This window comes from Nicotiana sylvestris, chromosome 9 (genome assembly GCF_000393655.2).
Source record: "Nicotiana sylvestris chromosome 9, ASM39365v2, whole genome shotgun sequence".
Lineage (NCBI taxonomy): Eukaryota > Viridiplantae > Streptophyta > Magnoliopsida > Solanales > Solanaceae > Nicotiana > Nicotiana sylvestris.
This window is the reverse complement of record NC_091065.1, coordinates 2063583-2088078: the sequence shown is the minus strand read 5'-3', so window position 1 is coordinate 2088078 and position 24496 is coordinate 2063583. Positions and strand designations below refer to the sequence as shown.

At 37.2% G+C, this 24496-nt stretch overlaps 1 protein-coding gene and 1 pseudogene across 1 annotated transcript; one reads left to right on the top strand and one right to left on the bottom strand.

The window, feature by feature from the left end:
- Positions 1–361: 361 nt before the first annotated feature.
- On the top strand, positions 362–3316 carry LOC104234615 (receptor-like protein EIX2). Its single transcript, XM_009788215.2, has one exon. The coding sequence runs from the start codon at positions 442–444 to the stop codon at positions 3214–3216; it is 2775 nt and encodes a 924-aa protein (XP_009786517.1). The 5' UTR covers positions 362–441; the 3' UTR covers positions 3217–3316.
- Positions 3317–11557: 8241 nt separating this feature from the next.
- Positions 11558–18754, bottom strand: LOC104234625 (putative disease resistance RPP13-like protein 1; annotated as a pseudogene).
- Between the last annotated feature and the right edge of the window lie 5742 nt (positions 18755–24496).

The window sequence follows — 24496 nt, the reverse complement described above, 5'->3', positions numbered from 1 at the left end:
ATGGAATTAACTAAAGAATTACCTCCAAGTATGGGTAATTTTATTTACTAAAAAAAAAGGTTAATTTTTCCTCCAATTAAAGAATATATAAAATGATCACTACAAACAAAAGGGAGCTAAATGTTGTTTTCACTTCATCAATTGGGACGATGTTAAACTGACCCAAACAAGGACACTTAATAAAGTTGTACTCCGGAGAAGACTTTACTTAGCAAGAAATTGAGGTCCGTCAATTATAATCTTTTGTATAGTTTTTAAAAGGACGAAATACTTTAAAATGAACAAGTCCTCGAATTTTACCATTAATATCTTTCTAGACAATGTATTCTTCAACTACAATTCTAAATGCTATATATACGTATGCCTGGCCTAATAACAATCTATAAGCAAACAGCTATTTTATACACACTTTTCAGTTCCTAGTCTAAACCTTTGCACATCATGAAGGTGTTAGCAATAGCATTCTGTTTTTTCTTGTTTTTCATTGTGACAAACACCAAGTTTAGTGTTTGTATTGGCTTTTGCAGAGAAAATGAGCAACAAGCAATGGAGAGTCTAAAGAAAGAAGTATATGATCCCTTAGAGTCTCTCTCCTCTTGGATTGTTGGAAAAGATTGTTGTGAATGGAGAGGGGTTGTGTGCCACAATCTGACTCATCATGTGATTGAGCTTCACATAGACAGTAGAGCTTGGTACGATAGTGATTTTAACAAAAGGTATGATCTAAGGATCAATAACCTTGAGTGGCTGCCAAGTCTTTCAAATCTTGAGAATCTGGAAATTGATATTGTGGATCTCAGCAATGTAACTAACTGGCTGCAGGTCATTAACATGCTTCCTTCTCTTGTTGATCTTCGTTTATCGCAGTGTGGTCTTCATCATATACCACCTCTACTTCATCATAATTTTTCTTCACTTGAAACACTTGATCTTTCTGGAAATAACTTTAGTTCTTCTATTCCCAAATGGGTTTTCAATCTCCCTAGTCTTGTTTCTCTTGATTTGAGTGATAGTAATTTTATTGGCCCATTTCCTGAAAGTCCTGTTAACTTGACTTCTCTCACGACCTTTAGTGCAGGTAGCAACCTTTTCAATTGTCTTTTACCCAGATGGTTGTTTGATCTTAATAATCTTGAATATCTTAAGCTTTATTATAGTGGTATTGAAGGTGCAATGCCGAGTGAGGCAAGAAACATAACAAAACTTAGAAATCTTGATCTTTCATCCAACAACCTCAACTCCACTATCCCGAATTGGATCTATCGATGCAAAGATTTGGAGTCACTTGATCTTAGTGAAAACAAAATTGAGGGAGTAGTTTCAAATGCAATTTCAAATTTGAGCTCAATAACTAGCATTGACCTTTCTACAAATATGCTTTCTGGAAAATTACCAAATGTAATTGGAAAGTTATCGAAATTAGTTTTTCTTGATCTCTCAAACAATCAATTCGAAGGAGAAGTATTTGAATTGTTCAACAATAGGAATAATTTCCTTCCAGCGGGATTGAAAAATAGTTCTTCTTTGATGAAATTGAGACTAGAAAACAATCAACTCACTGGAACACTCCCAGAAAGTCTTAGCCAGCTCGCAATGCTAGAAAGGTTTTACATCTCTAACAATAGATTGGAAGGTGTTGTAACTGAAAATCATTTCACCAACTTGACACAATTAAGGCAGTTCATTGCATCTAACAATAATCTGACTTTAAAAGTGCGTCGGGAGTGGATTCCACCTTTTCAAGCCTCGGATATTGATTTAGGCGGCTGGAATATAGGTCCTCTGTTTCCCATGTGGCTCCAAACTCAAAAGCATATAAGTAGTGTAGACATATCAAATGGTGGAATACAAGGTGAGGTTCCAACATGGTTTTGGAACTTACCTTCTCCAATTATGTTTCTCGATCTTTCTGACAACCAATTTGTTGGTGAGGTTCCAACCCTCTCAACACCTTATTGGTTAAAGTTATCAGGCAACAATTTCAGTGGTCCGCTACCTCAAGTTTCACCTGCTGTACATTTTCTAGACCTCTCGAACAATTCCTTTTCAGGAGGTTTATCTCATTTCTTGTGTGAAACAAATAAGAACGGATCCTATAGATTGATGCTCTTAAATCTAGAGGGAAATGATTTGTCAGGAGAAATCCCTGATTGTTGGATGAATTGGCCAGAGTTGAAAGTTTTAATCTTGAAAGAAAATAACTTGATTGGAGGCATACCAAAATCCATGGAGATTTTAAGTAATTTAATTTCTTTGGACTTCCGAAGAAATAGACTTACTGGTCCATTACCTTCGTCATTGGCAAACAGTACATGGTTGCAGAAAATTGATTTAGCTGAGAACGAATTTTTTGGACAGTTACCACCATGGTTGGGAATGAGGCTTTCAGATTTGGTAATCCTTAGCCTTAGCTCAAACAGATTCTATGGTGAATTGCCTCCAGAAATTTGTCACCTCAAAGATCTTCAAATCTTAGACCTTGCAAACAATAGTTTCTTTGGAACTATACCAAGGTGTATTAGCAATTTAACAGCAATGGTCACGGAAAATAAGTTGAGGAAAGCTGATATTGAGTATTCTTCTTTTGGTTCTACAGAAATTGTGAGAGAAAGCGCAATGGTGACAACTAAAGGCAATAACTACCAGTATGATAAAACATTGGCATTGGTTACCAGCATGGATATGTCTAACAATAATCTCTCTGGAGATATACCTATAAGTTTTACTAGTCTTGTAGGATTGAGATTCTGTAATTTCTCAAAAAACCATCTGACAGGTAGGATCCCGAATGGCATTGGTGACATGAAAGTGCTGGAATCCCTTGATCTTTCAGAAAATCAACTTTCCGGTCAAATCCCACAAAGCTTATCGAGTTTGTCAACTTTGAGCTTTCTGAATCTGTCTTATAACAATTTGTCAGGAAAAATACCAGTGAGCACTCAACTTCAAAGCTTTAATTCCTCGACTTTCCAGGGAAATGAGCTTTGCGGGCTTCCACTCTTGGCGAACTGCAATTCAGATGGTCAAATTCCTGATGTTGATATCGAAAAGGATGAGTGGGATAAAGATGAACTGGATTGGTTCTACATTGCAATGTCAATTGGATTTGGTCTTAGCTTTTGGGGAGTATGTTCTTGTTTGCTTTTCAAGAGATCATGGAGACATGCTTATTATCGTTTTTTAGTTAGTTGTTGGGAATCCTTGTGTGTAAAGTAACAAAATATGGGGATGGATATGATTGAGGAGATTGTTATTCTCAAAAGTCTTCTATGCTTACTTTTCCTTCAATAAATAATAAAAGACTGTTTGCAGTTGATATTTTGTTTAGGCATTTTATTTTAATCTCCTCTTCTGTTGATAACTGTTCGCAAATGATATGCCTTTTGTGTTGTACTACAGCATATCTGCACATGAGCAAGGAATAAAACATATCTTTTCATATGACTGCTGAAAACAAATTCCTAAAACTTTGGATAGTTATCTGCTCTATCATTTTTTTTCCCCGTTAGAATTTAACTTCTGTATGTAGCTTTGACACAAAGATATGCTTTTGATGACAAGAAAAACAAAATTCATCATTTATGTCAAACATCGTTTTCTGATTTAACTAGAACAGAGAACAATACTTAGGAGATATTTCTAGCAAAATGCTTTCCATTCTGTCAAACATCGGTTTCTGATTTGGTATGATATTTAGAAAGAAAACCTGAAAGCAATGCAATCAAATGAAACTACTACCAGTATATGTTTGTTATCTATACAGTGCTGATGCTTTTAGTTGCTAAATTATTGGGAAGCAAATTTTTCTATTTTTGATAGATAAGAAAAAGCTTTTTGCCGCGTATAGTCTAGATTCTATTATAGCTTGGCATTCAAGAGTGGACGTGAATTGTTACTGCAATGAATAATGAGATGAATTTCGGATGATAATAAACATCTGGCTGACATATATGTGCATATGTTAAAATGCAAATATAATGATTTTATCGGCTTCATAGCGCAGTAGACACTACACACTGCTCAACATGATTTAACAAATAAACAGAATGAAAAAATAAGCAAATAGTAGGAACAAATAACTTACATCTATGAGAGCATCATTTGCTTTAATCATCGCAGATATTCCATGTCGACTCTTAATGTGGAAATTTGAGCAATATTTGGCCAGTAATCCCTCTTCTCAAATCCAGACTTGGTTGAAGCATTGGGCAACTGAGAATAGATAGTGAAAGAATGGAAGAGATTGGAGATTAGGACAACTGAAGATGGTTAGCACAGAGAGGAAGGAGGGAAGCGTCGATTCTAGAATATATTGGAGCTGATTGCAGTAGCCGATATTTGGAATTCGAAGTGAAGTGAGGGACAAGGGAATACCGTCTTCGAGTAGTGACCAAACTTGAGGTGAATTACGAATAGATAGATATTTCAGAGAAGTGAGGCTTTTTGAGAGCTTGGCTGCGTAATGTTTTCAGATTGTTTACTTCAAAACGTCGAATGCAGCAGCACAATTCCCAAATTTCACCAGCAAGAATCTCTTCGTTACTACCATCATGAAAGATGGTTTAATCTGTGAGACGGCGGAGTCTCTGGGATTGAACATAGTTGCTATTGTTATTGTATGGACAACTGTTTATAATTAACATTTAGGCAACTTATTAATGTAAGAACTTCTTTACAGTGTTAGTGGATAGAAACTTACAAAGAAGTATTGCTTCCATCTATTGTGCATTACAATAAGTAAGAAACAACATATAAGCAACATGCTATAATCTCTAACACCATCTTCAGCTATCAAAGTTTGCGCAAAACACAACGAATTCAGTAGAACCCGTCCTAAATCTTGAGCTGAATTGAATAGGTCCAACTTCCGAAGAATGCCTGCACAACTTTCATCAGCCAACTTGAGGAAAGAAAAAAGAGACCACTGAAACTTTACATTCTCTTCTCATTGACATTATATATTCTCTCCGCAGAATTTCCTCTATTTCTTGTACATTTTACAGTGCATTTACAGTTTGCTCTAACCGTTCGCATCATAATTTCAATATTACTCAATACAGATAGTCCAATAATTATGTCGTCTTTTGCTTTCCGTTGGCAAAACGTAATCAGAGCAAAAATGAAATAACCCCATAATTTAAATGAGGACATATTGGTCATTTCATAAAACTAATAATGATTGGGTCGTTGCCCATCAGTATGGATACATGAACTAGGGTAGTGCAGGACTTTACTCCAAATATAAAGAATCTGAAACAACGAAAACCTAGAAGGAGCCACGAAGCCTTTGCAAAAGAAATATTTACCATCATATGCAGAAAGCATTACAAGGAAATTAAAGAGGGAATGAAGTCCTCTGGCATAAAGTTTTACAAAACAACAAGAAGAGGAATTTCACCTCGATTCAGTGTAGGTATACGCAGAAACAAAACTCATACAGTGAATAAAAGAAAGAGGTAACATTGTATTCTTAATTTTACTTTTAACTAGTAATATTATATAGATAATCATTGACTTGAGTTAAATTGTGGTACTAGGATTAATGTTGGTATTTAATTATAATGAATATCATTAGACATGAATTATTTTATTATCATAAAATTGATTAATTGATGAACGTTTCATGAACTAGGAAGAAAGAATTACAAAGAAGTATTTGATAAGTTCACAGGTAGCCTAACTAAGCTTATTACGAATGGAACCACGAGGAATTTGGTACTTCGCGAAGTTGACACTTAGGCTCGTGTTTGTGATAATATAGATTGATCGAGGAAGTCGTATGTGTTGAAGAAGCCAAATGTATATAGTGTGATAAGTCACAACTATTATACCAAAAATTATGACAGCCACCAAATAATAAATAAGACAATAAAACAACAATAAAAGGAACACCAGAATTTACGAGGTTCGGCTAATTTTGCCTACTCCTCAGACACAACCAATATTTTATTCCACTCCAAAAATACAAGTGAAATAATACTAAAGAGAGAAGATACAAATGCCTTAAACAGATGAGAAGGCAAATGAGAGGTGTATTTAAATCCTAAACATTAAGCCTTCTTTTATAGGGGGAAAATCCCCCCAACTTTTGTTTTCCCACCGATGTGGGACAAACATTTTGCCAATTTCAACAAATCTCCACCTTGGCAAAATTCCACATTTTCAATTCTCTCTCAATAACAAATTTTGGTTGTGTCTTCATCTTCAATCTTCAGTGTTCAACAATGTTGATCAAATCCAAACAATGTTGAAACTTGACCGCAGTCACCACCTTTGTCAGCATATCAGCAGGATTCTCTGTAGTATGAATTTTCTTCACCGTGACTCCACCTTCTTCTATGATTTCGCGTACGAAATGATACCGAACATCAATGTGCTTCGTCCTTGCATGATAAACTTGGTTCTTCGCTAATTGAATAGCACTTTGACTATCACAAAAAATTGTGATACCTTTTTGTTCAACACCAAGCTCCTTTAGCAATCCTTGAAGCCAAATTGCCTCTTTCACAGCATCTGTAATAGCCATGTATTCTGCCTCTGTTGTAGACAAAGCAACTGTTGACTGCAAAGTAGACTTCCAACTAACTGGTGCCTTTGCAAAAGTAAACACATAACCAGTAGTTGATCTTCGTTTGTCCATATCACCCGCAAAATCTGAGTCACAATATCCAACTACAGACTGATTGTCTTCCTGCTCAAAAACTAACCCGACATCTACAGTATTATGAATATACCGTAGAATCCACTTCACAGCTTGCCAATGCTCCTTCCCTGGATTGTGCATATATCTGCTAATAACTCCAACAGCTTGTGAAATGTCAGGCCTTGTGCAAACCATTGCATACATCAAGCTACCAACAACATTTGCGTATGGTACCTTTGACATATACTCTCGTTCAGCTTCATCCATTGGCGACATATTAGTACTTAGCTTAAAATGGGGAGCAAGTGGAGTACTAACTGGCTTAGTCTTGTCATCTATGCCAAAACGTTGTAGTACTCTTTTCAAATATTCTTTCTGAGATAAACAGAGTTTCTTTGAACGTCTATCTCTTATTATCTCCATGCCAAGAATTTTCTTTGCCTCACCCAAATCCTTCATCTCGAACTCCTTCTTCAGTTGAATTTTCAACTTATCAATTTCTTCCGAATTCTTGGAAGCTATCAACATATCATCAACATATAGGAGAAGATATACAAAGGAACCATCTTTAAGCTTGTGCAAATACACACAATGATCGTATTTGCTTCTCTTGTACCCTTGCCGCAACATAAACTCGTCAAATCGCTTGTACCATTGTCTAGAAGATTGTTTCAATCCGTACAATGATTTTTCAAGTTTGCACACCATATTTTCTTTTCCAGCAACTTTGAATCCTTCTGGCTGAGTCATGTAGATTTCCTCCTCCAAGTTTCCATGTAAAAACGCAGTTTTTACATCCATCTGAACTAGTTCCAAATCCAATTGTGCTACCAAAGCCAACATAATTCTAATGGAGGAATGTTTTACAACTGGAGAAAACACTTCATTGTAATCAATTCCCTCCTTTTGAGCATATCCTTTGGCCACCAATCTTGCTTTGTAGCGAACATCTACTTGGTTAGGAAATCCTTCCTTCTTTGCAAATACCCATTTGCACCCAATTGCTTTCTTTCCCTTCGGGAGATTGGCCAATCTCCATGTATGATTCTGATGAAGGGACTGTATTTCATCATTCATGGCAATCCTCCACTTATCTTCTTCTGAACTTTGGACAGCGTCTTTATAAGTAGTAGGAACATCATCAGCTACAATTGAGGTTGCACAAGCAACCGTCTCTATGAGACGAACAGGTTTCGTTATTGTTCTTTTTGGCCTGCTGGTTGCTATTGATTCAAGTTGTTGTTGAGATTCCTGAGTTGGAATCTCCTCTACTGGCTCTCCTTCCAGAGGGTAATCTTCATTTGTTTCCTCCTCTGCTTCTTGTGTAGGAAAAATAAATTTTCCCTCAAACTCCACCTGCTTAGAAGCACCTTCATTTTGTTTGGTATCTTCTGTTACCTTATTTACCATAGCAAATTCATCAAAGGTAACATCTCTGCTGAATATTACTTTCTTTGTCATAGGACACCATAAGCGATATCCTTTGACTCCAGAAGTAATTCCCATAAAAATAGCCTTCTTTGCCCTTGGATCCAATTTTGACTCCGTCACATGATAATATGCAGTTGAGCCAAACACGTGCAAAGAGTTATAATCTACAGCAGGTTTTCCGTACCATTTTTCAAATGGTGTTTTGCCATCAATAGCAGCAGATGGTAGACGATTAATGAGGTGGCATGCATATGTAATTGCCTCAGCCCAAAATTCTTTGCCCAAGCCAGCATTGGACAACATACACCGTACCTTCTCCAGCAAGGTCCGGTTCATACGTTCTGCCACTCCATTCTGTTGTGGTGTATGTCTAACAGTGAAGTGTCGGACGATGCCATCATTTTCACAGACCTTATTGAAATGATCATTTTTGTATTCACCTCCATTGTCTGTGCGAATACACTTGATTCTCCTGCCTGTCTGATTCTCCACCATCGTCTTCCATTTGAGAAAAATTCCCAACACTTCATCTTTGCTCTTCATTGTATACACCCATACTCTTCGGGAAAAATCATCAACAAAGGTTACAAAATAGTGCTTCCCACCCAATGAAGGTGTTTTGGAAGGACCCCAAACATCAGAGTGTACATAATCCAAAATGCCTTTAGTATTATGGATCGCTGTACCAAATTTAACCCTTGTCTGTTTCCCTTTGACACAATGCTCACAAAACTCCAAGTTGCAAGCCTTTACTCCTTTTAACAATCCTTGATCTGATAGAGTTTTCAAGGATTTTCCTCTAGCATGTCCCAAGCGCATGTGCCATAGCTTGGTTGCTTCTGCCTCTTTGTCGTCACTAGATGTCACTGTCGCTGTCCCAATAACTGTACTGTCACGATAGTGGTACGTATTATTGTTCTTCCAATTAGCCTTTATTACCACTAATGCACCGGAGCATACTCTCATCACTCCATTTTCTGCAATGATTTTGAACCCTTTTGATTCTAGGGCTCCCACAGAGATGAGATTCTTCTTCAAATCCGGTACATATCGAACATCTGTTAATGTTCTGATCATTCCATCATGGTTCCTTAATCGTATTGAACCAATGCCATATGAGGTAAGAGGGCTGTTATCCGCTGTGTGGATGACTCCATATTCTCCTTCTTGAAATTCCACGAACCAGTCCCTGTTGGGACACATATGATAGCTACAAGCCGAGTCCATCAACCATATGTCTGATGATGTTGATGACTCTGTTGTAACTAATGAGAAGTCTGAATCATCACAATCAGCTACATTTGAATCCATAATGGCCTTTCCATTGTTATGTTTGGCCTTATTCTTCAACTTCGGACAGTCTTTCTTCCAGTGCCCTTTTTCTCGACAAAAGGCACATTCATCTTTGCTGGGTCTGGATCTTGACTTGGATCTTCCCTTCTTTGTCCTCGTTTGATTTTGAGGACGACCCCTCACAAATAGTGCTTCTCCTTCTCCGCCCTTCTGTTTTTCTCGCTTTCTTTGTTCATAGCTGTACAAAGCCGAACAAACTTCTCTGAGAGAAACTTCGTCATTTCCATGGAGTAGAGTAGTTTCAAGGTGCTCGTACTCATCAGGAAGTGACGCCAACAACATTAAGGCCAAGTCACCATCATCATAAGTTGTATCCATATTTTGCAAATCTGTGACCAACTTATTGAAACTGGTGATATGTTCATTCATCGTGGTACCAGGAACATAGGTGAAGTGAAACAGTCTCTTCTTCATGTACAATTTATTTTGACTGTTTTTCTTCAAAAATTTATCCTCCAGTGCTTTCCATAATTTACTTGCAGAAGTTTCCTTTGTGTATGGATATTTCTGCTCTCTAGCAAGGTAGGATCGAATGGTACCGCAAGCAACACGGTTGAGAATCTTCCAATCTTCTTCTCCAATAACATCTGGTTTCTTTTCTTCAATGGCCAGATCTAGCCCTTGTTGAAAAAGGACATCTAGAACCTCGCCTTGCCACATCCCAAAATGTCCGGACCCGTCAAATATTTCTACCGCAAATTTCGCATTTGACACAATTCTTGTCATAAGCGAAGATGCCAATGATGACGTATTGTTGACACTTGATGTAGATTCTTCTTGTTTATTGTCTCCCATATTTGACACAAATATTATTTAATAGCTGACGACACAAATCAAGATTATTTCCTTTCTGATGTAGAAGATCAGACTAAGCTGCAACCACAGAGCATACTCAGACAGAACCTTGACTCAGTTACCAAGATAAATCTTTTCTGATGTGGAAGATCAGACTATGCTGCAACCACAGAGCATACTTAGACAGTACCTTGGCTCTGATACCAATTGTTGCGGAAGCCAAATGTATATAGTGTGAATAAGTCACAACTACTATACCAAAAATTATGACAGCCACCAAATAATAAATAAGACAATAAAGCAACAATAAAAGGAACACCAGAATTTACGAGGTTCGGCTAATTTTGCCTACTCCTCGGACACAACCAATATTTTATTCCACTCCAAAAATACAAATGAAATAATACTAAAGAGAGAAGATACAAATGTCTTAAGAAGATAAGAAGACAAATGAGATGTGTGTTTAAATCCTAAACATTAGGCCTCCTTTTATAGGGAAAAAATCCCAACCAATTTGGTCTTCCACCGATGTGGGAGTTTTGGCATTCAACATGTACAGAGACGGCGACCACTTTACAGCAATCCGACACGATATGAGTGTGGGCGAGGATGCACCAGATTTGGACAATTCACCAAGTGTGCATTGACTACAACAATTACACCAAGTGTTGTTTATGTTAACTTTGGAAGCGTTACTGTTATGACTCGTAACTAACTTATTGAATTTGCTTGGGGACTTGCAAACAGCCAGCAAACATTCTTATGGATTATAAGACCTGATATTGTTTCAGGTGATGCATCGATTCTTCCACCCGAATTCGTGAAAGAAACGAAGAACAGATGTGTGCTTGCTAGTTGGTGTTCACAAGAAGTACTTAGCGATCCGGCAATTGGAGGATTCTTGACTCATAGTGGATGGAATTCGACGCTAGAAAGTATAAGCAGTGCCTATGATATGCTGGCCATTTTCCGCTGAAGAACAAACAAATTGTTGGTTTTCCGTCACTAAATGGGATGTTGAAATGGAGATCGATAATGATGTGAAGAGGGATGAAGTGGAAAGCGTTGTAAGGGAATTGGCTGAAGCATCTGCTAAAGAACATTCAGGGTCATCTTATGTATCCATGACGTTGAGGGCGGCATTTCACATAACTAAGACTGAATCTTGACAACTCTCTGCCCAGCTTTTCAAGGTTTGGCTACCTTTACTGAGAAAGTGAGATTGCCTTTGTATTAGAACCTTTGCTTATTCTTTGTAGTACATCCAGCTACCAGGGAAAGGATATCGCATGCAAATTAACTAAAAAAATAGATTATTGAAATAAAAGGACAGAATTTCAGTCAGCATAACAGACCGTCAATCAATTTAAATTCTGAGGATTAAAATTTTTCACCGATCAAAGGGCTGATAAATCGCGTTACTGATGCCAGTCAAAACAACCATTCATGTTATACAGGAAGTGACGGGAGAGTATAAAAGGGGAATGAAGGGACTAAAATTTTTGCAACAGAAATAAATGATGCATAGCAGTCTAGAATATAAGAAAAGACAAGCAATTGATAAGCAAGCCAATGGAAGACAAGTATACTTAGGACTGCCACCACCTAGACTGAAGAGGACATGGACGGATATTTGAAACATTCTACGAAATTATATTTGCAGTTAAAATTTTGCTTGAACATTTATGTTGCCTACATCCACACCTATACTGAGATGGAGGAGAATATCTTTGGTGTACTCGGGGAGACCTTGAATCCACAAGATTTAACACTGCTCCACAAGATTTTACAAATAAAAAGAATTAACAAAACAAGCGTAGAGAAGTAACAAAAAATAAAAAGCTACTGAAAAAGAAAAGAATAACTTTTACTGTCGGATACTCACCATGTGTCCATGAAATTGAGAGGGACAAGATCCTCTGGCCAGCTTTTCCTTCCCATACAGAGCAACAAGATGTGGTCTAAAAAACTTGGGACGATTGAAAATCAGCAGAGAATGAAGAAGACATAGTCTTTTCCCATCATTTAGGCAAAACTGTAAATGCTCAACATAAGAATTAATACTTACACAGCTTTTTTTCTTTCTCAAACTGAGAAAAAGGCCTTTAATGTGAAACTTCAACTGCAGTCTGAAATCGATAGCAGGTAAGGCACCTAAGACCTACTGTTTGTAGCCGATGGAGCTCATCATGGTAAATATAATCCAAGCTCAGAAAGAGACGACAAAACTTCATTCCCTAAAATTGGGACATAAACAATTATCAAAAAGAACTCCAAGCTTAGGAGGACCAACTTTAATTTTTTTTTTTATTTTTTTTTTGCAATTGATTTCAGGAATCAGGACATTTGAATGTCGTAGGTGATGAAAAACTTTCAATTTAACGAGAACAAAAACTTACTGATCAATTTGACAGACTTCTAGCAAAATATTTCCCGTTCGGGCAGACAATGCTTTGTGATTTGTCATGATAGGTTGGAAGAAAACCTTAAAGTGGTGCAATCAAGTGAAATTTTTTAAGCTGAAGAACTTGGTAGAGAAAATGAACGTTAATGCAGCAAACTTTAGGCAGAGCAAATCAAGACTGAAATGTATAATACACAGAGCTAGTGTATCCACCGCCATAACAAAATGGACCTATTTAATCGAGCTAGATGATTTAATCGAGAATAGAAATGACTAGTTCTTTTAACTGATATATGAAACTGCCGTACAAAATTTTCTAAGAGTGATCAAAGAGAAGTAATACTGTCAAATTCCACACAAAAGAGTAGTACTTTTCTTCACTTACACTTTTCTGACATACCACATTCAAGGTAATTGTCCATTTGATAGAGAATGTCAGCATAACTTTCGATTTACCAATGGAGCTAAGAGCGGTAATAGCTTGCATATTGTTACCCAAATCCTGATAAAAATAATTGCTAAGCTGCTATTCAATAATCATATTGGGAAGCAAACTTTTCTATTTTTTATAGATAGGAGGCAAACTTTGTGCCGCGTATACCTTTGAATTCTGTTAGAGCTTCGCATTCAATAGTGGAGATGCGCATTACTCTAAACCATCTCCTCCTTGCTCGACTCACTGAAAAAAGGAAAGAATAAGAATACATGATTTTCTATTTAGATGAAAACTCATCAAGAATACATGAATTGCAACTGAGATATAGGTCTACTGGAAATGAAACTTCACACAGTAGGATGAATCATACTTCTTAATTAAGAGAAGAAGATCACATTGTTCATGGTCCGGTTTAACTGGAAAAGAGTACAAATATTTATTGATTCATTAGAGAGACTCCTAGCAAACTGGTTTTCATTCGTCAAACATTGCATTTGCGATCTGTTAAGATATGTTGGAAAGTAAACCTGGAAGTGGTGCAATCAAGTGAAAATCTTTAAGCAGAAGATTTTGTTTACAACAAATAAATCTTAACAGAGCGAAGTCTTAAAACCACTACCATCAAATTAATGCAGATTAATCCACAGTAGAGAAAGAATTACTCGAAGCAAATCAAGTTTCATAAAACGTGTAAAAAGTATAGCTTAGTGTCAATCTGAGCTATACACAAAACAATGACCAGTTTTGACAGTTAAGAGCAGTGGATTACTAAAGAGAAATAACTAGCCCTTTTCACTGACTGATTAAAGATAAGTAATGCTGACAAATTACACACAAAAAGAGAAGTATAATTCTTCACTGACATTCTGATAACAGATCACAGTTGAGGTCATTGCCTATTTAATAGAGAATTTCAGCACAATTTTCGTTTCATCAACTGAGTAAGGAGTTGTAATAGCTTACAAGAAGTTACCAAAATCCTGACAAAGAAAAAAAATTGCTAAGTTGAGTTCAGATGATAATACATAATAACCTTAATATTGGTTTCCACCTTTTGTGCTCGAGAGGAATTTGGTGGGACTTTCATTTTCTTGAATTTTTTTTTCTTTAATTTCTTGGATATTGTCCATGATAGCAATCATGAGGTTTTTAATTTATATATCCTTTCTTCTTGGGGCAGGAATTTTAAATAGTTTGTTACTCCTCTTGGCGCCTATGTAAGCCTTCTTGAATTTCCACTTTTACTGTGTGTGTTTGTGGTTTTTTTTTTCTTTCTCTCTCGCTCTTTTTCCCGTTACTGATTTTGGTTATTTGTGATAATTTCTTTAGTAATTTCTGATGATGGTATGGATTACCTTTCAGAGGGTTATTAGATAGAGATCAACAGAAGCTACTTGAAAAGATAAAAAGAAAAAGAATAACTTACATCTGTTAGAACACCTTCATTTTAATCATCACAGGTATTCCTCATCGATATATATGGTGGGAATTTGAGCAATATTTGGCCAGTAATCCCCCTTCTTAAATTCTAGGAGTGGTTTCAGCAATGGGCAGCCAGAAATATATAGTTCAGAGATGGAAGAGGGCATCCCTTTTACTGGAAGAGATTGGAGTTTAGGGCAATTCGTGATGACCAGCTTAGATAGGGAGGAGGGCGGGGCTAATTCTAGAATAGATTGGAGTTTAGGGCAATCCCAGATATTCAGCTTAGACAGGGATGAGGGCAGCGCTGATTCTGGAAGAGGTTGGAGATTATTGCAACGACAGATAGGCAGCAGAGAGAGGAAGGAAGGCTTTCTTTTTACTTGAAGAGATTGGAGATAACGACAATTCCAGATGGTCAGCTCAGAGAGGGAGGAGGGCAGCGCTGATATTGGAATAGATTGGAGTTTAGGGCAACGAGTGATCTCTAGACGTTGAAGCGAGGTGAGGTGTCGAAGACCTTCGGTTGGTAGTGAATGGAGCTCATCATGGTCAAATAATATAAGCCCAGAAAGAGATGAGGGAAGCCCTTCTTCCAACAGTGACTGAATTTGAGGTAATCTACAAGTATCTAGACGTTGAAGAGAGGTGAGGCTTTTGAGAAATTGGCTGCTTAATGTTTTCAGATTGGATACCCAAACACGTCGAATAGAGGAAGGCAACTCCCAATTTTCACCAGCAAGAATGTCTTCGTCACTGTCAAGATGGTAGATGTGTAACTCTGTGAGACAGGGGAGTCTCTGTAAACCCCACTCCTTTCGGCCATTCACCAGTTTCTTGCAATACTTGATCAGAAGGACTTCTAAATTGAAGGGCAATCCTCCTTCAGGAAAGGACTTTATTTCTGGACACTCCTGCAGTATCAGTTCCTTAAGAGATGGAAGAAGTTCCTGCATATGTTCTGGCAGCGACTTTAGCTACTCCTCTAATATGCAAAGTACACAATGATGTCGTTTGAGCCACCGAAAGTATTTCAAGATTCTCACATTTTTTAATTATGAGATCTTCAGTCCCGCTGGGAATCAAAAGCATGGTAAGGCTGTGGCAACTTCTTACACTCAAATAGCGTGCTTGTGGGACCAACTCAGGTGATATCTCATCTATAGAATCACATTTATTCAGTTCCAATCTTTCCAGAAACATATCACCATCTGATGACTCCAATTTCAATTTCCCACAATGCTTTATCTCTATTTTCTTCAAAGTATTTGGCAGACTACTAAAAGGCAAGGAGGTAAGAGACTGACAATTGTGAATATCTAATTCAACTATCTGTTTCATTCTCTGAAGTTGAGACAAAAACAGTTTAGCATGATCAAAAAGAACTCCAACCTTAGGAGAACCTTTAACTTCAAACTTTTTTAGACTTGAAAGTTCAATAGGTGTCTCCAGATTGAGTTCCGGACATTCAAAAATTGTTAATATTGTCAGAGAACAAAGATTTTCAGGCAACTTTCCAATCAACTTGGGGCAATTTTTAATTGAAAGATTCTGAAGTACATGAAACTCTTCTCCATTCCCTAGTACGTGCCACTGCTTCCACTCCAGCATCTCTGCAAACTCAAGTCGCTCAAGAGAGTTAAAAGGCTTTTTGGAGGACGAACTACCATAGAATTCGTCAGTCACCTCTGTTATTTGATGCATCCCTCTAATGGTAAGGAATTTCAGAGAAGGAAGTTGTCCTAATGCTGGTAAGGAATAACAGTCCTCGCAATTGCATAGAGACAATTCCACCAGCTTAGAAAATGAATAATCACCTAGCCAATTTGGAAAATTTGTCCCTCTATATCCGTTGATCTCAAGTTCTTTTTTGTTTGGATTTGTATGTAGCTCACCAAGTATGTCTCTTTCGTTCTGTGAACTGTTTGCAGTCCACTCCAATGATAACTTTTCAATATGTTCCACATCCGCCACACGAATGCTTTTCAACTTGCTCAGATGCAGCGGCATCTTCAAGCGAGAAGTACCGCTAATATCAAGGTGGCGCAAGTCTATCAACTTTTCCATCAGTTGCGGTAACTCCTCAAGGAATTCACAAGATGATAAGAGAAGTGTCTCTAAGTTAAAGAGTACACAAAAGGAATCTGGTAACTGCTTTATCTTTGTCCAAGAAAGGTCCAAAAATCTTAGGAGCTTTAATTCAATAAACAAGATATTCGGCAACTCCACAATAGCATAACGTGACAATGATAGTGCCCTTAAGGATGTTAGTCTTGGCAATATATTATGCAACACCCTCTTGCTTAGAGATTGATGATAGTTGTCGTTGATTGGAAGCAATGTCCTCAGCTGCTCCAATTTGTAGAGAGGTTTCAACTTTTCAAAGTCACCATAGCCAATTGAATAGGACACGTGTCGACTTCGTTTCAACATATGAGACTCTTGGTACTCTTCCAACCTAACACAAAGTTTTGAAGATGCAACTTGGGCCAAATCATTAACAAGGTCATGCATTAAGAATTCCTCTGCATTAATTTTAGAAGAATCTGGGACCCTTTCGAAAAGTGATCTTGATTGCAACTCGAGAAAGAATAGGTTGCCTAAATCTTCAAACGTTTCATTTTTTTGCAACCCCTGTACTAGACCATTAGCAATCCACAACTCAATGACTTGTTTTTTTCGAAATGGATAATCTTTCGGAAATATTGCACAATAGGAAAAGCATTGCTTCAAATGCACGGGAAGATCATTGTATCTCAACATTAATGCTGGTAATATGTCATTTTCTGGCAGCTCCCATACTTCACTTCTCAAAATGCGTCTCCACTCTTCAACCTCTGATTTGGACCGTAACAAACCAGCAAGTGTCTTTAGTGCTAAAGGTAAACCTTTGCACTTTTTGGCAATTTGTTTGCCTACCTCTTCAAGTTCCGGATGTTCCTTGGGATCCCTATTTTCAAATGCATGTCTTTTGAATAATGGCCAAGAGAATTCGATAGAAAGAATCTCCATGATAATTGGCCGACTAACCATCATCTCGGCAACACTCTCCTTCCGCGTCGTCACAATGATCTTACTTCCAATTTCTCCTTGTGCAAAAGGATTTCTCAATTCATCCAACTCGATATAGTTTTCATTCCAAATATCATCTAAAACAATAAGAAACTTTTTCCCTTTTATGCTTTCCTTCAATTTGATTTGAAGTTGATTAAGATTGTTATCGTCCTTCATGTCAAATGAGCCAATTTCTTGAAGTAAACCAAGCTTTCAAATCAAAATAGTCTTTTACCTTCTCGTCATTGTAAACAACTTTAGCAAGTGTTGTCTTACCAACCCCCGCCATTCCAACAATAGGAATTACACTATATGTTTTTCCATCGGCATCAACAGACAATAAACGGTCAACCAATGTCTGTATTTCAGTCTGCCTACCAAAGATATCAGATTCATCAACCAAAGATGTTGTAGGTACTCTAGTTTCTTGTTTACCGGAAAAAAGATAGTCCTTTAGGCCAAGCCTACCAATTTGCTTTTCCAACTCCTCCAATGTTTTAGTGGTGCCTTCCAACTTCTCCTTTATGTTAAGAAAAAATCCATCACTCAAGCACAAGTTGAGGTCACTTACCTGCTGGTTGCTTGCTTCTGCATTACTTTGATGCTGACCTTCCACCTTAACTCTCAGAACTTCATAATTGATTTCTTCTATTAAGTTTTCAGCACTGTCCATAGCATCCCGAAGTTCATTAAGCCACTGGTTGACGTATCGATTTGATGTCTGCTTATTCTCTGCATCACTTAGCACAGCATGAAGACCAAGCAAAGTCAGCCTCAGCTTCTTTAACAGTCCAACATCATGCTTGCCCCTTTGAAATATCTTCAGCAGCTCACCCTGAGGAGCAAGCCTATCAAAGAGAACATTCAAAGCTGAAGATAGAAATGCACCACCAACTGCTAAGCCAATCTCCATTTCTGAAAGCTCCGAAGCAAATCAAGAAAATCACAAAATGATCAAGAACTTGCAGAAGATTAATAATTCTATCTAAAAATACTCTTAGTTTTACCTGTTTAATGCTTAGAGTATATGCTAGCTTAGTCCGTTCTTTAGCAAAATTAACTTGTGCTTCTTAGAAGACCTTAGTTTTGCTGAACCTGCAAAGCAAAACAAGAAAATCATAAAATGATTAAGAACTTGGAGAGGATTAGTATTTCAATCTTAAAAATAGTCTTAGTTTTACCTGTTCAATGCTAAGAGTAATATGAACAAGAATGCTCAAAGTATATAATAGCTGGCGTGTGCTTCTTAAAAGATCTTATATCTCTCTTTCTTTCTTTTCAAAAAGCAAGACTTTTTAACAAACAAAAAGACAAAGACTTTATAATGGAATTAACTATTCATAGAATTATTGAGGCAAGAGGGGACATGATGTAAATTGCTGTGGAGTATGTGTTAGGTGTGATGATATCATGAAAAAGTAATACTGTATATTAATTTGTTACCTATAGAGGAGATTAGGAATGTGTGCAGATGTTTGTCCTAATAACGTATTTAATACTTGAGGCAAGAGAGGACAGCCTAATTGTTGTGGGGTATGTGTTAGGTGTGCATTTTGCTCATATCATGAAACTGTTTTAGAAATTTAAATGACCCTTAAATTATTGCTGAAATTCCTATGAGATACTCTACACTATACATTCTGGAAAATAATGTTCCTTTTCTTATCATTTTTCCAAGTTTAAATTTCTGTGAGGTTGTAAATAATTTTCTTTCAATATCCTCTTTCAGGTTGTAAACAATGGTAGGAAAATAATTAAGGTTGGCTTTAAATTTTAATAGTGTTGTTTCTGTCTCTAAAGAAATTATTGATCTGTTATATGTGGTAGCTAATTGTTATTAGTGACAGTTTCAGCATAACTTGACAAATCTAAATCTTGGAATTCTTTGATATCATGTTTTCGAAACTATTAGAGCTTGAGAATATAAGATGCATATTAGCGGTTCTAGTATGAGTTAAAATATATTAAGCTGAGGAATCGAATTATGAGTTTTTAAATCTTCCAACTTCTATATTTTGCGCCAAAACGTATCAAATTAATACGGAATAACATCAAATTTTGCACGCGAGTCATAAATGACATAATGGAGCTGTTTCATTTTTCGGAGTCGAAATCCGACCTTCGGTCGAGCTTTTCAAAAAAAACTTCTATTTTCCAACTTTCGCCAAGATGCGTCGAATTGTCCTAGGGAGTTCCCAATCCAAATCCGGACATACGCCTAAGTCCGAAATCACCATACAAAGCTAATGACATCATCAAAACTCCATTCCGAAGCCGTTTGCTCAAAAGTCAAACTCCGGTCAACTCTTTTAATTTAAGCTTCAAAAATGAGAATTGTTCTTTCAATTTAATCCTGAATCTTTCGAAAATCAAACTCTACCGCACACACAAGTCATAATAGAAAGGTCTCCATAGACTACGGCTGAACTTCTCCTAGTTTTTCTATGGTTCCTTTCTTTGTTTTTGTATCTTGTGAAGAAGGAGACCAAAATCTGATAATGGTGTTTGAGAGGAAACGGCCGGATTAGTAAGGTTTTTAGGTGTAGCCCTCTATTTAGGCATTAGGTACTATTATATAGGGGTAGGAATTAGGTTAGGGGTATGGGCCTAGGAATTATGGGCTTGAAAATTATGGGCTAGGTCCAAAATTAGGCCTAAAAGTTGGTTGCTTGAGCCCAAGTTTTATTCTTTCCCTGCGAACGAGATCAAAAATGCGATCTCATTTATTAATTAATCCTACTTAAGTAAAATAACTATTAAGACTAGCCGTTAAAATAAACTATTTTTTGGTATTTTTCAAGATTAAAAATGACTAAACATTAATGGAACAATTTTTGTAATTTTTATTTTTCTTGTAATAAAATAAAGTAAAAGGGTAAAAATTAGTTGAAATAGCTATATTAGGCCTAAATTAAATATTTACGTGGTAAAATATGAAAAATCTTGGGGAGGGTCAAAAATCACATGTCTACAGTGTGCACTTCAACAGATATAGAGAAACACCCTCCCATTCTTCTAGTTAGCACGCGAGTTCCTCAAGATACAAGCCAGAGTACCAATGAAGATCAAAATTGGAAAAGGAAACGGCCTAACCCAGTAGAGGTCGTAGAGGTTCAAAGTGTTGATAGTCCCTCAAGAACGCATACAGCCTGTAACAAAGAGATAAAATACAATCACCTCGCCTTTTCCTTTTTTTTTATGAGTAGCTCACTATAAATTACTTACTTTCTTTGCCCGTTCTTTATGCAGTTAAACGCCATTGGGCATCTAATGGTATCCCCATACGACAAGCCGCAAATGAGTGATGAATCTATTGGAGGGCCTACGTGTAAAGTGAAGTCATCTTCAAAGGCGTCATCTCTTCCTCATGACAAATCCCTAAAAATACAAACTCCAAACGAGATAACTCGCATTCCACCGATGACAAATAAGACGGTATCTATATTTGAAGGAAAAAGCATTTTTTTAATCGCAAAAAGGAATTCATCTTGGGACTTTGGGAGGATATTTGCAATAGGCTCTTCAAAACTTGTCCGGAATTGCTCTCATCTTATAGGGAGAAAATTATTGAGATTTTCGAGGATATGAAGAAGACGAATATTTTGGATCTTTCTCCATTAGAAGGTTTACTGAATTCTCTTTTTGAACTTGCCGCATCATATGACCAACAACGATCCAATATGGCTGATAAGACAAGTGAAGATGAGAAGCTAGAGCTGATTTCCAAAGCGTCTCGAATCGTTCAAACTTGAAGCAAGTGAGAAAGTCAAGAAAGTTTCCTCTAGTGAAAAGAAACTGAAGAGAGTTGTGAAGAAGTTGCAGACATTACAGCAAGAGAGGGAGAACCTCGAAGGTGTTATAGAAGCGACTCAAAAGGAGGTTGAAGAGAATCAGGCAAAAATTTCAACTGCCAAGACTGAGGTCTCTTCATATGACAACGTAAATTTGTTGGTTGTTGATGATTCGGCCAATTTGGAGAAAAAGAAGAAGAACTTGGAGACTAGCTGTCAAGAATTGATCAACTACAAGTTTTGTTTAGATTAGGCTATTAGCATTATCTCCCTTTTTTCTTTATATTAGGTTGGCCTAGTGGATATTTATTTCATCTTAAATAAGATTGCTTCTCTTTTGCTTTACATTGCCCGACATTTATCTTAGTTGCATAATTTTCCGCTTTACGCGCTTGTAATGAAAGATTCATATCTTATCTTGGGAGAGTCCAAATAATAAACCGTTTGATTTCTCGAAAATTAGAAGTCAATATCTAAAACATATCCAAAACTTAGAATCAAACACCTTCAGAATCATACCAGACAATATTTTGAAATCAACTTTCTATTGCACCACGCTATCAATTCCAGATTTGCGCAATCTCACCAAAAAATACATATCTTGGTGATGAAACGTCAAAATTATGTACCGTTTGATTTCTTGAAAAGTAGAATTCAAGATCTAGAACATATCCAAAATTATTAATCAAACAACTTCAAAATCGTCTCAGATAGTATTTTGAATTCAACTTTATATTGCACCATGCTATCAATTCCAGATATGTGCAATCTCACAAAAACAAATCATATCTTGGTGTAGGAATGTCGAAATTATAAACAGTTTGATTTATTGAAAACTAGACTTCAAGATCTAGAACATATCCAAAATTATCAATCAAACAACTTCAGAATCATCCCAGACAGTATTCTGAATTCAACTTTATATTGCACCACGCTATCAATTCCAGATTTGCACAGTCTTACCAAAAAATATATATCTTGGTCCAGAAACATCGAAATTATGAACCGTTTGATTTTGTGCAAAATAGACTTCAAGATATCTAACATATCCAAAATTCAAAAATTTAATATTTTAAGAATAGTTTCAGATAATATTCCAAAGTCAACATAAAATTCTGACACGCTGACGATTTCAGATTGCGCGACTTCACCAAAACTTTTGTATCTTGGTATGGAAGCCTCGAGATCAGAAGATGTCTTACTTTCCATAAATCGGAATTTAAGAGCTATATTCTCACAAATATGTTGGATTCAAGTCTCGCTGAATTTGAAACATAGTGCCAAACAATCTTTTCCTTATACTTTTGACGCATCTCTTCTCTTCCCCCTTTTTTTAAGGCATAGGGCGGACTTGGAGACCAACAAACTTGAAGGTTTGGAGAACCTGAAGATATAGAGAATCCCTGGACTTCAATGCAAATACTTGACATCTTCCTAAAATCGGCCCATTGAAAATATCAATTTACCATGGAGGGTTGCCCCCTTTAAATCAAATGAGATCAAAGTTCAACAGGAGGATGGCGTTTCAGCTTGATCTTATATTCATTCATACTTCATTTGAACAACAATCGGGGCAATATATATCTTTTGAACTTATGCGACTAAACTTAGAATGAAACTCTAAGCTGCCTACATACCTCGGTGAAGAGGATCAAGTCATACCGTAGTTCAGACTGGGTGATTTTTTTTATATGTCCTAACTTTTGCCTAGGCCGCCTCTTTCGAAGTTTTCAACCTAGCGGACTCTTTTTTTCTTGTAGGGCCGTACACAGTTTAGACTCATGCGGGCCAGGAGTGCAGCAACATGCAGTTTAGGCTCATGCGTCAAGGAGCGTTGTAACTTCAAGGATAATACTTCTTCAAAAACTTGTCATTGATAGGGTCGATTCTCATGCCATCTGCATCAACCAGCTTGTAATCCCCACTTGAGTAAGCTTTTTGTATAACATATGGCCCATCCCATTTTGAAGTGAACTTCCCTACAAGTTTGTGGGAAGTAATTATGGGTCTTCGTATGGCAAGGACTTGATCTCCTACTTGAAAGGATCTCGGACGAACTCTTTTATTGAAGGAGTGAGACAATCAAGCTTGATAACATTCAAGACTCTGTTGAGCTCCCAACCTCTTCTCATCAAGAGACTCTAACTCTGCTAATCGAAGTCGAGCATTTTCTTCATCAGTGATTCCTTCTTGAATAGCCAGTCGTAATGAAGGTATTTGACGCTCAAGTGGCAAGACGGCTTCGACTCCATAAACCAGTGAATAAGGAGTCGCTTGTGTTGGCGTGCGGTGAGTCATCCTATATGCCCATAGTGCTTCTTCCATACGGTCATTCCAATCTCATTTGGATTTGGAGACGGCTACTTTTTAGTAAGTTGCATAGAGTTTTGTTGAATGCCTCAGCAAGACCATTGGCGGCAACATTATACATCGAAGAGTTACGTTGCTTGAAGCCAAAGAGATCACAAATCTTGTTCATCAACCTATTATCGAATGGTTTTCCATTATCCGTTATTATATAGCGAGGAATGGCAAAGCGATAAATAATGTTTACTCGGATGAAATTTGCAATATTTTCCTTCTTTACTTCCTTGAGAGCAACAGCTTCAACCCATTTTGAGAAGTAGTCGGTTGCAGCCAGGATGTATAGGTGCCCACTAGAGGACTTTGGAAGTGGTCCAACAACATCCAATCCCCAAGCATCAAATGGCCAGGATGCCACAGTCGAGTGCAACACTTCAGGAGGTTGGTGAATAAAATTCGCATGGAATTGACAAGCCTTGCATCTTTGAGCATAGTCCAAGCAATCTTTTACCATCGTTGGCCAATGATATCCCATCCTTTTTATATGAAAGTGGAGCTTTTGTCCAGAGTGGTGTGACCCACATACCCTAGAATGCGCTTCTTGCAAAGCTTGGAGTGCTTCATCTTCCCCTAAGCATCGCAAGATTACCCCCTCGAATGATCTTTTGTATAGGGTATCTTTGTTGTAAAGGAAGCGAGGTGCACGACGATAGATTTCAGTTCTTCTCTGCGAATTTTCTGGAATTATCCCATAGCACAAGTAGTCGATAATGGGTTGTCTCCATTCTTCTCTCTCGACTTCAGAAACAGTAACAAGATGCTTGAGTTCATTTTCTTCACCTTCAGCATCACTTGGCAGTGGT

What these genes read in the sequence shown, in the direction of transcription:
- LOC104234615 (XM_009788215.2), top strand. Translation starts at nt 442, where the DNA reads ATGAAGGTGTTAGCAATAGCATTCTGTTTTTTCTTGTTTTTCATTGTG.